At 62.0% G+C, this 12,877-nt stretch overlaps 2 protein-coding genes across 3 annotated transcripts; one reads left to right on the top strand and one right to left on the bottom strand.

Annotated features, from left to right (window-relative positions):
• Positions 1–1,392: 1,392 nt before the first annotated feature.
• LOC309449260 (uncharacterized protein) lies at positions 1,393–5,175 on the bottom strand. Of its 2 annotated transcripts, none has more exons than XM_082071241.1 (14): positions 4,939–5,175; positions 4,708–4,868; positions 4,472–4,631; positions 4,159–4,329; positions 3,986–4,077; positions 3,746–3,903; positions 3,562–3,665; positions 3,263–3,487; positions 3,100–3,185; positions 2,794–2,930; positions 2,607–2,696; positions 2,199–2,407; positions 1,874–2,080; positions 1,393–1,774 (listed from the first exon to the last, which is right to left on the bottom strand). In XM_082071241.1, the coding sequence occupies exons 1-14, from the start codon at positions 5,128–5,130 to the stop codon at positions 1,487–1,489; spliced, it is 2,280 nt and encodes a 759-aa protein (XP_081927367.1). In that variant the 5' UTR covers positions 5,131–5,175; the 3' UTR covers positions 1,393–1,486. The 2 variants fall into 2 exon arrangements, with proteins under 2 accessions (XP_081927367.1, XP_081927368.1); XM_082071242.1 differs by having other exon boundaries at positions 2,607–2,690.
• Positions 5,176–7,246: 2,071 nt separating this feature from the next.
• TRAPPC3 (trafficking protein particle complex subunit 3) lies at positions 7,247–12,469 on the top strand. Its single transcript, XM_082071403.1, has 5 exons — positions 7,247–7,359; positions 9,876–9,973; positions 10,140–10,239; positions 10,470–10,652; positions 10,817–12,469. Exons 1-5 carry the CDS (start codon positions 7,318–7,320, stop codon positions 10,934–10,936), a joined length of 543 nt encoding a protein of 180 aa, XP_081927529.1. The 5' UTR covers positions 7,247–7,317; the 3' UTR covers positions 10,937–12,469.
• The last annotated feature ends 408 nt before the right edge of the window (positions 12,470–12,877 follow it).

The following is a 12,877-nucleotide window of genomic DNA, read 5'->3' as shown; positions in this document are numbered from 1 at the left end:
GCCCGGCCCCAGCAGCTGCGCGCCCAGAGCTCCCCACGCTCCTCAGCCCCTCGCACACGGGGCTACGCCGCCACGGCCACGGGAGGGGGCTGCACCCAGTGGGTTGGGGCCCAGCTGCGGCTCTAAGCCCTGCAGTGTGCCCAGTGCCTCACCCAAATGCTGTGGGGGAGCCAGTGGGGGCTGAGCACCCCAGAAGTGGCGCATGATTACAGCCGCAGCGTGGCCACTGCCCCGCCAGCACGAGCCGGCACTGCGGGAGGCTGAGTGCAAAGGGATGAGGACGGCAAACAAACCCTGCCGACATCTCTGGGCAAAGTACCGCGGGGGACACCCCATCCCACCTGCTCCCCACCCCTCTGCCCCACACCTCCCTCCTCCATCCCCAGGACTTTGCCCCTGCCCCAGGCTCCACGTGGGCAGTTTCAGTGTCCACGCAGGGCCAGCACTGAGCACGGTACCATGGCCGGGAGGGCTGACCTGAACCCCATCCCCTCAAAATGCTCCAGCTGACCCGCACTAGCCATGGGACAGTGACCCAGCAGGAAGCTGGGGGTGACAATCTGTCCATGCATCCTGCCCCAGAGCTCAGGGGTGCGGTACCAGCCCATCACCGGTGACACACTGGGGCAGCCACCAGCCCCCAAATATCTTGCCATGGGGGCCGGCATCACGGCCAGCCGCAAAGCCCTGCTGCTGGAGGACGATTCCCCGTGGGGGCAGGTGACAAAGAGGCCAGCGAAGGGCTCAGCCCTGCCCTGCCCCGTCCTGCCACAGCCCTCGCCTGCTCTGTAATTATCCCAGGCCGCATCTGTAATTAGTGCCTGATGTCATGGTGTCAGGCCTGGGCAGCCCCAGCCCCACAGGGCTGGAGCTACTGCTGACTTTCAGCTCTCCACATCCCCTGCCAGCATCACTGCCAGATCCCTGTCCCAGGGCAGGGAGGGACAGAGGGGTCCCTGCGGCTCCTGCCAAGGGGCTGAGCACAGTCCTGGGCAGGCGGCTCTCACATCCCGAGCGCTGGCGGCAGGAGGGGACCCTGGGGTGACGTCAGGGGAGCAGACGCAGCAGCACTCGTGCACACCGGGGTGCACATGGGTCTCCCTCCTGTCCCCTCAGCCCAGGGCTGGGTGCCTCCCCGTGGATGGACAGCACTGCCCTGCCCAGGGCTTTTGCCCTTGTCCCCATCTGCTGCAGCCCCACACCCCACTCAAGCTCCACGTGTGCGGGCCGGTGACGCCTGTGGCTCCCGCTCTATTTATAGCTGCTGGGCTGCTCCAGCGCATTCCCGTGCTGGGGGCAGGGGACCAGCAGTGCTGCCTTATCCCCAGGAGGGTGGGCAGGCCTGGGCCCCATGGCAGGCGAGCCAGCCTGGTGACACAGCCACTGTGGAGCAGCACCCGGCACTTTATTGCGAGGCGAACCACCGCGCTCCCCGCAGCGCACGCAGCCACCGCGCACCCCTTCCCTTCTGCCGTCACCCCCACCTCTAGCACCCGCGCAGGGGCCGTGCTGCACCGGTGACGCTGAACCGTGCGCTCAGCACCTCCGAGGGCACCCGCGTCTGCTGGCCCGGCTGCTGCCCGCCGGCAAAGAGGGTGAAGGCACCAGGCTCCAGGTGCCAGCCCTGTGCCCAGATAGCGCGCTGCTCCGCGGTCACCTGGAACAACAGCTTGGTCTCTCGGCTGGCCGGCACAGCCACGCGGTGGAAAGCCACCAGCTGCCAGCGGGGCACCGGCACGGACGACTGTTCCCACCGCAGGTACAGCTGCACCACCTGCCCGGAAAGATGGGAGTCAGCACCAACAGGACTCCCCTGCTGTCCCCCTGGCAGGGGGGGACCCTGGTTGCACCCATACCCCCACAGCCACATCACCTCCTCGCCGTCCCGCTGCCCTGTGTTCTGCAGCACCACGGACACGGAGAGGTTGGCACAGATGGGCAGCGCCAGGGGGCTCAGCACCAGGTCCCGGTACTGGAAGGTGGTGTAGGACAGCCCGTACCCAAAGGGGTACAGCGGGGGCTCCTGCCCATAGTACCGGTACGTCCGCCCCTCCATGGTGTAGTTCTCCATCGGTGGCACCTGCAGGATGTGGAGCGGGCTGGGTGGGCACAGCCAAGCATCAGCCCCATGTCCTGCGGCTCCCATGGCCACTGAGGCAGGGAAGGGCTCTGGGTGCTGCCAGCTGCCCTGGCCTTACCTGCTGCATGCCCGCGGGCCATGTGGCCGGTAGCCTGCCAGCCGGGTTGGCCCCGGCCTCGCCCAGCAGCACCCTGGCGATGGCGAGGCCGGTGGCCTGCGCAGGGAAGAAGCACGCCAGGATGGCCCCCACGCCCTCGTGCGCCTGCGCCCAGCTCACGTCCAGGGGCCCCGCGTTGAACAGCAGCAGGATGACGGGGCGCCCGGCGGCTGCAGGGACACAATTGTCACCAAGAACCCCTCACCAGCGCTGCTCAGACAGCTCAGGGGGGCTCTGTGGACGGGGGACACCTGGGGGAGTTGTGGCCCTGAGCCCCAGCCCATCATCACCCCTCTGGGCTGGCCCTGACCCCTAGGACCCCAGCCAGCCCCCAGGTGCTGGTGGAGCTGAGCCCCACAGAGCCCCTACCTGCCTGCACCGCGTCCTGCAGCAGCTCCAGCTGGTGGCCTGGCAGGGACAGGTCGCTCCGGTCCTTCCCTTCAGTCTCCACATCTATCCCTGCGTGGGGACAGGCAGAGGACACCCCCTTGCACCCACCAGAGCACCGTGGATGGAGGAGGGAGGATGGATGAGGACCCTCCCCACTCCCACCTACCTGTCCCCAGGCAGACCACCACCACATCGGCTGCCCCCACTGCCCGCACCACGTCTGCCCGCGAGTACCAATGGCACCGCAGCTCCCGGCAGCCCGCGGCCACGCTGACGTTGGCTGCCAGTGTCTCCAGCCCCCTCCTGCAGCAGGGGAGAGCAGAGAGCACAGGGGCTGCTGAGCCCCGGGGTACGGGCACTTTGGGGACACCCCAACTTGCCCCAGTCCCCAGCGAAGGGTCGAGTGGCTCCAGCAGTAGCCCTGGGCAGTGCCCAGGACCGGGGGATGGACGGAAGCACCGCGCTGTCTCACCGGGGAGTGTAGATGTACTGCGGCTCTGGCACTGGCGCATAGTCCCCAAACAGCACTCGGGGGTTGTCAGCGAAGGGACCCACCACCTGCAGAGGGCAGAAGGGTGGGGGTGGGCACTCCTGGGTCACCGTGTCCCCTGCCCACCTCTGTGTACGGTCCTCACCGCAAGGCGCTGGCCACGCAGGTCTTGGGCCCGGAGGGGCAGCGTCCCCCGCACGTTCTTCAGCAGCACGAAGCTCTTGACAGCAGCTTCCAGCGAGAGGTTGCGATGTTCGGGGCTCTGCACGACGCTCAGGTCCAGGGTGCTGTAGGGATTCATAGCTGGGGGGTCGAACTCCCCCAAACGCATCCGTGTGTAGAAAAGGGGCCGGACCCGGTCACGCAGCATCTGCAAAGACCCCAACACTGACACCTCGGCTGTGCTTGGCGGGGGCAGCCCTGGCCCTGCTGCCCCCCGCCCACCTGCAGCGTGATGTTGCCCATGGCCAGAGCCTGGGGGATGTGCATGAAGACGTTCTTCCTCATGCCGTAGGAAAGCTCCAGGTTGCAGCCAGCGTCCATGGAGGCTGCCGTGCCAGAGAGAAGGGAAACCACCCGTCACGCCTGTACGGTTCCTGGGGACCCTGTGCCCGTCCCATGAGCTCACCGACCGCCGTCTCCAGGAAGGTGCGTGTGTAGTGGTGCCCCAGCATGATGAGCTCCAGGGCCCCCTCGTCGCTCACCACGTAACCCTCAAACCCCCACTCGCCACGCAGGATGTCCGTCAACAGCTTCTTGTTGGCGCAGGCAGGAACACCGTTGATCCTGTTGGAGAGCGGATGGGGCAGCCTGGCCAGTCGGGCACCAGCCACCCCACGGGCAGCGCAGCCACCGCCGTGCTCGGTACCTGTTGTAGCTGCACATGAAGCTGTAGGAGCCGGCACGCACGCACGCCTGGAACTGGGGCAGGAAGGTTGTGTGCCAGTCCTGCTCCAGCACCTGCAAGTGTCACAGCAGAGAGGTCAGTGCCCAGAGGGCCACCTGCTGTCCCGCGGCCCCACGGCACCCCGCGGCACTCACCTTGGCATCAAAGCTGAGCCTGGAGACAGGGATGTTCTCAGGGCCCCCGTGCACGCTGAAGTGCTTGCAGCCGGCGCTGGCCTTGATGTAGCGGGGGTGCTGGCCCTGCAGCCCCTGCACGAAGCTGCGGGCCAGCTCCCCGCTCAGGAACGGGTCCTCCCCGTAGGTCTCCTGTCCAAGGTGCCAACGGGTCACTGCTGGGACCCCCACCCCTGCGGCCAGCACCCCAGGGAGCTGCTGCCACCCTCCAGCCGGTCAGCCACGGTGCTGCGTGGCCTGATCCTGGCCCAGGGACACCCCCCCGTGCTGGCACCTGGTTCCTGCCCCACAGCGGGTGCCTCATGATATTCAGGACGGGGCTGAAGCAGCTGAGCCCTGTGTGGTCATCGTAGCGGCCAGAGGCGGTGAAGTCGTTGTGCTTGGCTCGCACCTCGGTGGCAGTGGCGTTGGCCACCCGGTAAATGAGCTCAGGGCTGCAGGGTGAAGCACGGGGGTGTCAGGGGATGTGGGGGTCCGTGTCCCGCACCCTGTGGGTGCCAGTGCTGGTACCTGAAGGCGGCAGCAAGCCCCAGCGCCTGGGGAAAAGCCGTGGCCCAGCCAGGAGCCTCCGCATCGCCCCGCAGGCATTCGGTGTTCCAGTTGTAGGGCCCGATCCCCAGCCGCGGGATGGGGGGCGCGGGGCCGTTCCCCATCGCTCCCCCCCTCGCCACCTGCGGGCCAGCGGCGCTGCTGAGCGGGCGGTCCCGGGGGGGTCCCGGGGCCGCCCCCGCCGCCCCTCACCTGCAGCACCATCTCGGCGGGGCTCAGCCGGCCCAGCAGGTCGTCCAGGCGGCGGGACCAGGGCAGCGTCGGGTCCCGGAACGGGAAGGGCTGCGGGCAGGCCGGTCCCAGCGCCGCGCACAGCAGCACGGCGGCGGCCCGGAGCCCCGCCAGCCCCGGCCCCGCCGCTCCCGGCCCGGCCCGGCTCGGCATGGCACGGCTGGCGGCCCGGCCCGGGCTCCGCGGCCACGGGCGATGCGCGCAGCGGGGCGGGGCTCGATCCTGAGCCCGCCGGACGGGGCGGGGCGGGCGGTCCCGGTGCCGGGGCGCTGCGAGGCTCCAGCCGCCCTCCCCGCTGTCCCGGGGGAAAAGCGGCGGCACCGGAGCACCGTGCGGCCGGGCCCCAGCTCCCGTCCCCGGGCTCCCCGCGCGGGGAGGTCGCAGAGTTTTGGTTCTCAACCCTGGGACCTCCCGGCGTGGGCACGGCTGGGAGTGGGAAGCGGCAGAACTGCTCGGTGCAGCCAAACCGGCTCCCGGGATCGCCCTGGCTGCAGCGGGGCTGGCAGGGCCGGGGGACACGGTTCCCACTTGGGGCTGGGGACAGAAGTTGCCCCATCGCTGCTCCTGTCCAGGATCTGAGACCCAGGGCAACAAGGGGAAGGTCCTTCGTTAGCACGCTGTGCTTTAACGAGAGCCACAGAGCATAGTGCCAGCACAGGGCCCCTGTGTGCCCCTCGGTGGCCAGCCAGTCCAGCAGGATGGGAAAGGGACCCACGTGGTGATCGGAGACCTGGTACCTCCAGTGGGCACCCACACACAGGAGCAGCCGCGGTGGCCATGGTGACTCTCAGTGCCTGGGGGCTGAGGCTCTTTGTCCCTGCAGCCATGCTGCCCTAGTCCCACATGTGCAGCCTGGGGACACAGCGCAGGGCTGGGCGGTGGCTCTGGTGTGAGGATGCCGGCGGGGCTGTGGCTGGAGCTGGCACGTGTCCCGGCACCTGGCCAGGTGGCTCCCCAGCCAGGGAGGGCCAGCGCTGTGTGTCCCGGAGCAGCACGTGCGGCTCGGGAAGCCGCCGGGCACGTGGCAATGTTTGCTCTGTGGCTTTTTCACACGGTCACTCCCATAAGACAAAGTGTGTGGTGGCGGCCGGGCAGCCCAGGCCCGTTACCTGCTGCATCTGCACGTGGGTGAGCTCACACCCCTGCTCAGGGGGCTCGTGCCCCCTCCAGCATGGTGGCCACAGGGCTGTGCACCATGTGCCATTGCCTGGATGTAGCTTTGCAGCTGGGACACACACAGGAGGTGAGAGGAGAGCATAAAACAGCCATTTGTGCACTGGCACTTGCAGGCTGCTCCCCTGAGCTTTAGGGCTGAGACATGGGGGAGCACAGATAATTCAGCCTCTCACTGGCACCGTGTCCTGCTCCTGCCGGGGATGGAGGTGATGCTGGCGGGTCCCCAGCCTGGATCAGCTTCACCAAATTCTGCTATCAGGCCGAGGGGCTCACAGCGCAGGAGCAGGGGTTGCAGCCATGTAAGGAGATGGTAGCAGGACGGCTGCAGCCAGCGGGAGCCTGGCCGGCCCCTGAGCTCCCAGCGCTGCCGCTCGGCGGTGACGGCGATGGCCCAGCTGCTGGATTCCCGAGCAGCTGGCGTGGGGGTCCCGGTAATGGCTTCCCCTGCGCTCAGAGCACATTCCCCACCCGGCACGGAGCCCCCGCCGCATGGCGGGGCAGCAACCGGAGCTGGCTCAGCCTAGAACAGAGAAACCAAGTAAATCAACCACCGCGAGGCAGCGCCCAGCGGGGAGCAGAGCCCGGTGCACTGCCGGCCGCACTGACTGGGGGGCCGGGGGCTCAGTCGTTGCTGCCCCGGGAACCGGGACTGGGCAGGAAAGGGCAGCGCGGGGCCGAAGCGGCGGCAGAACCCGCCGGTTCGGGAAGCCTCCCCACGGCCGAACCCTCGCTGTGAGACGCCGCTCCCGGGGGAAGCGAGGACCGGGAGAAGCGCTCACGGCGGCCCCGGAGCCGGTACCGGTCGGGGAGACCAGCCCGTCGGGCGGGCGCGCCCCCTGGCGGCACGCACGTGTGTCTGCGCACGCGTGTTCCCGCCCCGCGTAGCCCCACCTACCGGGAGCGGCGGTCAGGTGATGCCCTTCGCCCGCCGGGATTTGTAGGCGCCTCCCCGTCACGTGACTCAGGCACGCCGGGAGGCGCGGCCCCGCCCGTTCTGTCATGAGCGCGCACATGCGCACTGGGGCGGCCGCGGTGCGCTCTGGGGCTTGTAGTTCGGCGTTGCGGGCGCGGCGGGGCCGGCAGCGCGGCGCGGACTGCGAGTCCCGTGGTGCCCCGCGGCGCGGGCGGGAGGCGGCCGGGCCGGGGAGCAGCGCGCCGGGCAGGATGTCGCGCCAGGCCGGCCGCGGCACCGAGAGCAAGAAAATGGTAACGGCGGCGCCGCGGAGCCTGAGCGGCCGGGCGGGCCCCGGCGATCGCAGGGCGCGGGCCCGGGGCGGGGGGTGCCGGAGGAGGCGCCGGCCCCAGCTGGCAGGCGGAGGCCCCGGGCCCGCCCGTGCCCGCCCGCCGCTGGGCCGCGCTGCCGCCTCGTCACGGGTGGGATCGGCGGGACCGGCCCCTCCGCCAGCACCGCCCGCGCTCCCCGGGCGCTGCAGGGGGACACCGGCCGCCCCTTCCCGCGGCCGGTTCGGCCTGGGGCGGCCGGGCCCCGCGGCGGCTCCGCCGGAGCTCCGGGCAGCGCGGGCGGGCAGGGCCGGGCCCGGGGAGCGGGACGGGTCACGGGAATCCACCGTCTAACCCGATCCCGCGTTATCAGCCCGGCTGAACCGAGGGAAGGGATGAAGAACCGAACTGCAGAGCTGCGGCCTCAGCCTGGGTTCAGACTGATCGGGTTAATTCATTTTTGGTGCTATATCAGTACTTGAAAGCAAATAATAAAGATAAAACTGTTTTCTCGCCCCACTTGGCCGTGCGGATGGGCTGGTTTGGGCTGAGTGGTGGCTCCTGCTTCCCCCTGCACCGCGAGGGATTCAACTCCTTTGATGGAATGATTTTTATTTAACAAGTTTGTATCACTTCATTAGTATTCTGACATCTTTTAGCCACAGAATGGTGCTATAGTGTTGAGGCTATACACTAGTCTGTAAGACAAAAAAATATCAGTAGTGGGAAAAGTACAGGGCATTTTAATTCCATTAGATGGACTGAAAATGAACAGTTTGTTTACAAATAGCAATTTAGAAGTTTGCTTTGTTATAACACTTTAAAGTTCCCCAAGTAGCAGCGATAATGATGACTGGCACTGGCTTTGCAGACTTTTGGGCTGATAATGGGAGGTGACGGCTTCATTTCCCAGTCACCGTCCTGGGCTGGGAGCAGCTGGGTTTCCTCCATCCATTCCCCCCACTCTCCCCAGCTGCCAAGCCCTGTCTTTACTAAAATGACTGAAATCCTCAAAAACAGCTTTTTTTTTGCATGTTAAACTCTCTGCCTGTTGAGCTGAAGGAGACTTCTGCCTTGTCTTTCGCTCTTGAATGATGTGAACTTGCACAACCTTTGTCTTTCCAAGATAAAAGCACAACTGTAAGTAAAAAAAACCCAAAGAATGGGTCAATTCTTCAGATGTGAAATTGGGCAAAAGCCCCAAGGAGCCTGACTGGTTCTTCCCACGTGTTTAAAGCCTTTCGGTAGCTCGTTGCTGTTGACCTCATGAATTAGGACAAGGCAGAATCCCCTCTGTCTTCTAACAAACCCAATTTGTACTTGTTGAATGGTGCCGTTTGGGAGTGGTTCCTCCCCGTGTTTGTCTTGGCGTTGTGTAAACTTGCTCGGAATGAAGTGTGATGGGTGCTGTCACTTAACTCTGATGTATGTTGTCTCTTTTCCCTTCCTTCCTGCCTCCTGCTCTCATTCTGTAGTACTGGTATTTGCCATTCATTTCACCTTCCGCATCTATGCATCTCATGGTAGGTGATAGGCTTTTAATCTGAGATTAGACTCTCTGTAACGTTTCTGAATGCTAAAACTGAAAGCAGAAATAAATTATGATGGTTTAGTTGTTCCTGAAAACACCTCCTTCAGGTTCCGTGAAAAGCTAAAGCCGATTGTAGATTGTTCCGCAGCCATTAATGACCACGTTAATCACAGGTCTGGCATAACAGCTCCCCAGAAAACATGTGTTGACTTCAGGCTGGGGCTCGGTGAAGGTGGTGGCTGGGAGAGGAGACTCTTCCCTCCGTGTTTTCTGCAAATCAGCTGTGCAGGGGGAAGCCAAGTCACTCCGATGCGAGCCAGGCACAGAAAGCAGCAGATGTGCCGTTCCTCCGCGGGGTCTGAGCGCTGATTGTAATGCAGGGCGCGAATCCTCTGCCTGGAGAACTTTCTAGGGACACATCTGTGAATGGAGAAGCGCTTTTTGTCCTGTTGAAAGGACCAGAAATGGAGCCTGACAAGTGTTGCTCATTTGCAGTGTATCAACGAAGCACAGAGAACACACTTGGGCCACTCTGCACCTCGAGGTCAGTGGTTGAGGTGAATTCAGGTCCCTGGCAACTGCACGTTGTGGGCAGTGGCACACGAAGTGACCTGGAGGTGTCATTCCGGGTAACTGGGGATGTCCTCCTTAAAGCAGAGAGATGCTAATTGGCAGCTGATGAGAGTTGCTAAGAATGGCTACAGAGTGTGAGCAGCCTCTTGCTGTGTGTGCGGAGAGAGGGACAGAAAGAAAGCGCTTGGTCTTTCCTGTTGGAGAGGATTCCTCTTTCCGAGGAGAGCAAAGCTGCGTTGCCAAAATACGGGCTGGGATTCTCCCTCTTAAGCAGCAAATTCCTTTGGGCCAGCAGGTTTCTGTCCCCGCTCCGTGCCAATGGAAGCAGCGCTGGACAGATGCAGCAGTGCTCAGTTTTCTCTTTGCCTTGTGCTGAATCCCTTTTGCCTCTGTGCAGAACTCGGAGCTCTTCACGCTGACGTACGGCGCGCTGGTCACCCAGCTGTGCAAGGACTACGAGAACGACGAGGACGTCAACAAGCAGCTTGACAAAATGTAAGTGCATCTGCTGCTCTGGAGCCTTGTAGGCTGAGTTTTAATACTGATATTTCTCAGATTATTTTTTTTTCCTCCTCCACTGTCTTCTTTTATAAGCATGAGCTGTCTTTTGAGAGCTGTGCTCATGCCCCTCTGTAGCCATTGCTCTTTGGTACCTTCACAGGGGTTACAACATCGGCGTTCGGCTCATCGAAGACTTCCTGGCCCGCTCCAACGTGGGAAGATGCCACGATTTCCGTGAAACTGCGGATGTCATTGCAAAGGTAATTCCCAAAGGGTTTTGTCATGGTTTGCTGCTCACGGGACTGTTCTGAGAGTTTGACTGAGATTTTGGGGAAGAAAAAGAGAGAATTAGGTGCCTGACTACTGCTGACTGGTGGGAACTGGGAGAAAGGAGCGGTGTTTGCAAAACCCTTTGTAATTTTGCAAAGATCAAAGCTGTGCTGTTGCTTCATGGGACGCGTTCTTGTTCTTGCTCTGCTTGACACACCAGATAGCATTTAAGATGTACCTGGGCATCACTCCGAGCATCACCAACTGGAGTCCTGGAGGCGACGAGTTCTCCCTGATCTTGGAGAATAACCCCTTGGTGGACTTTGTTGAGCTCCCGGACAACCACTCGTCTCTCATCTATTCCAACCTGCTGTGTGGAGTGCTGCGAGGCGCCCTGGAAATGGTGAGCCCACGTCGTTCTTCCAGCGGGATAGATACAGGAATGTCTGTGTGCGAGGAGGATGTAATCATGAAAATGAGAGCTTCCCCATTGCCTGTCGCCCTCAGAGTCCTTCAGCTGATTCTGTTATAAGGGGAATAACGGCTTTTCCCTCTTCCCTTGCCCAGGTTCAGATGGCTGTTGATGTGAAGTTCGTCCAGGACACGCTGAAGGGTGACAGCGTCACGGAAATCAGAATGAAGTTCATCAGGCGGATCGAAGACAATCTTCCCGCTGGTGAAGAGTGAATCGTTTCTCCCTTTGGGACTGGAGGGGACCAGCTGGGTTTGGCCGTTAGCTTTCCTCACAGATCTATAGGGATCTAGTGCCCCTGTACATGCAGACTGACTCACTAAGATGTTATTATATTCTTCTATTGTTATTTCCATCTTCTGTAGAAGACGATTGTCTGGTTGCTGTTTATTTCACAGGTTCATTCTGAAGCTTTTTCATAAGGTGATGTCTTTTTCGTATTCCCCTGGGGACTCTTTCAACACTCAGTTTCTAATTGTGCCGTTTGGTTGTGCAAGATCTACTGCTCAAACTCCAGAAGAGCTCCCGTCTCTTCAAATCTGAATTTTTCTTTTATCACTAGAATTGGAGACCAAGCTATGAGACCCCACTGATTTAAATGCTGTCCTTAAGGAGAGGTGTTTAAGATTCATTCATGTAGTATTTCTGTAGACCAAACTGGCTTCCCACATTTAATTCTGAAGTTACTCGTAAAATACAAGCTTGATACACAGGGGTGACTTGGGAGGGCGGTTTGAGCGCTGGTGCCTGTTTGGGGAGGCTCTTTATGCTGGAGAGCACCGTCGGATTCCCGAGGTCCCAGCGCCCTGGGCCTTTCCGCAGATTCTCTTCCCCAGCAGCCTCACGACTCCCCTCTTGGAAGGGACCATTAAATCGCAAAGGAGCAGCAGTAAAAGTGGAGAGAAGGAAAGAGCGGATAAAATACCATTGGTGTTCTACAGCGTGTACAGCCCCGGGGCCACGGGGCGAGTCCACGGAATGAGAAACAGAGCTCAGAGTAACGCCTGGGAGGTGTTAAATGCGTTTCAGTAAGTCGAGTCTGTTCCGTTAGGGTGTGTAAACGCTGCGCAGCGTGGAGGTGGTGCTGGGGGTGTTCTCACAGATGTTTAGGCTGCAACAGAATTCCCCGTTACTGGAGTTGGCAGGCTGCGGCAGGCTGCAGCACCTGCTGCTCTGTAAAATAAATACACCAAGTAATGTATCTCAAAAAGCAAGATGCTGGAAAATCAACTTCCTCTGCCGTCCCATTCAGCCAGAAAATGCAGCCAGACATTTGTTTCTCAGATCACTTTACATAGCATGAAGGCTCAGACCTGCAGAGATAATCAGGAGCCTAGAGCCGACGGCTCTTGCCGTCTTCCCCGGAGCCGGGACTCGGGTACCTTTGTAGGTTTGTGCCGGAGTGTGAAGTGAAAGAGAGAAAGCTGCCGCTTGTTTAGGTTCTCCGGGTGAATGTTGCTCATCAGGACACTGCATAGCTCACACTGTCCCTTTCTTTCGCCCAAATAAGTCCCTTTGGTGGGTTTGGGTGCCCGGTGTGATGTGTCCTGTGAAGGGGCAGAGCTGCTGCCGGAGCAGCCGGGGAACACCGGAGGAACCACGGTGGCTGGTGGGTTTTGCAGGCAGAGGTGCCGCGCGGTCACATTGCAGAGGTGAAAAAGATCTGTTTTTTCTCGTTCTTGACCATTATAAGTCACCCTAAGGCTGCATTTTCAAAGCAATTGCATTAAAGGAATCCCGGTGTCAACTCTTTGATTTCCTCTTGCCTTTTTTTGCTTGGTGACGCGGGTGCTGGCGCGAGCAGCGGCTGTGCGGGCTGGCAGGGCGACGGCAGCACCGCACCAGGAATGCGGCTCCCGGCACGGGTGAGAGCCTGGGGGAAACGTGCCCCACATCCAGCGCACGGTGGGACTCGGGGCTGACGGGCCGCGCTGGGACAGCAGCCGGCGATGTCTGGTTGGGGACTGGCCCTTTGCTGCCCTGTGTGTTGACACGAGCAGGGACTTGCTACCCCAGCCCAAGGCAGAGGATGGGGAAGCAGCGGCTTGTGCAGTGAAGTGGCGTTTTCTCTTTGGCTGGAGCTGGTGAGCATCATGTGCCCGGCTGGCAGCAAGAGCCAAGCTCGGCCCCACAGAATGTCCCCAAACACCCCCCGG

The sequence above is a fragment of the Streptopelia decaocto genome (assembly GCF_964273445.1).
Source record: "Streptopelia decaocto genome assembly, chromosome: 23".
In the NCBI taxonomy this organism is placed as follows: Eukaryota; Metazoa; Chordata; class Aves; order Columbiformes; family Columbidae; genus Streptopelia; species Streptopelia decaocto.
Note: the sequence above shows the minus strand (reverse complement) of the source record. Positions and strands in the feature narration are given on the sequence as shown.

Excerpts from the sequence above, each read along its gene's own strand:
- LOC309449260 (XM_082071241.1), bottom strand. The coding sequence starts at position 5,130 with ATGCCGAGCCGGGCCGGGCCGGGAGCGGCGGGGCCGGGGCTGGCGGGG. Across the intron at positions 3,904-3,985 it reads TTCATGTGCAGCTACAACAG|GATCAACGGTGTTCCTGCCT; the intron begins GTACCGAGCACG and ends GCTCTCCAACAG. Across the intron at positions 3,186-3,262 it reads TGCGTGGCCAGCGCCTTGCG|GTGGTGGGTCCCTTCGCTGA; the intron begins GTGAGGACCGTA and ends TGCCCTCTGCAG.
- TRAPPC3 (XM_082071403.1), top strand. The coding sequence starts at position 7,318 with ATGTCGCGCCAGGCCGGCCGCGGCACCGAGAGCAAGAAAATG. Across the intron at positions 9,974-10,139 it reads AACAAGCAGCTTGACAAAAT|GGGTTACAACATCGGCGTTC; the intron begins GTAAGTGCATCT and ends GTACCTTCACAG. Across the intron at positions 10,240-10,469 it reads CTGCGGATGTCATTGCAAAG|ATAGCATTTAAGATGTACCT; the intron begins GTAATTCCCAAA and ends TTGACACACCAG.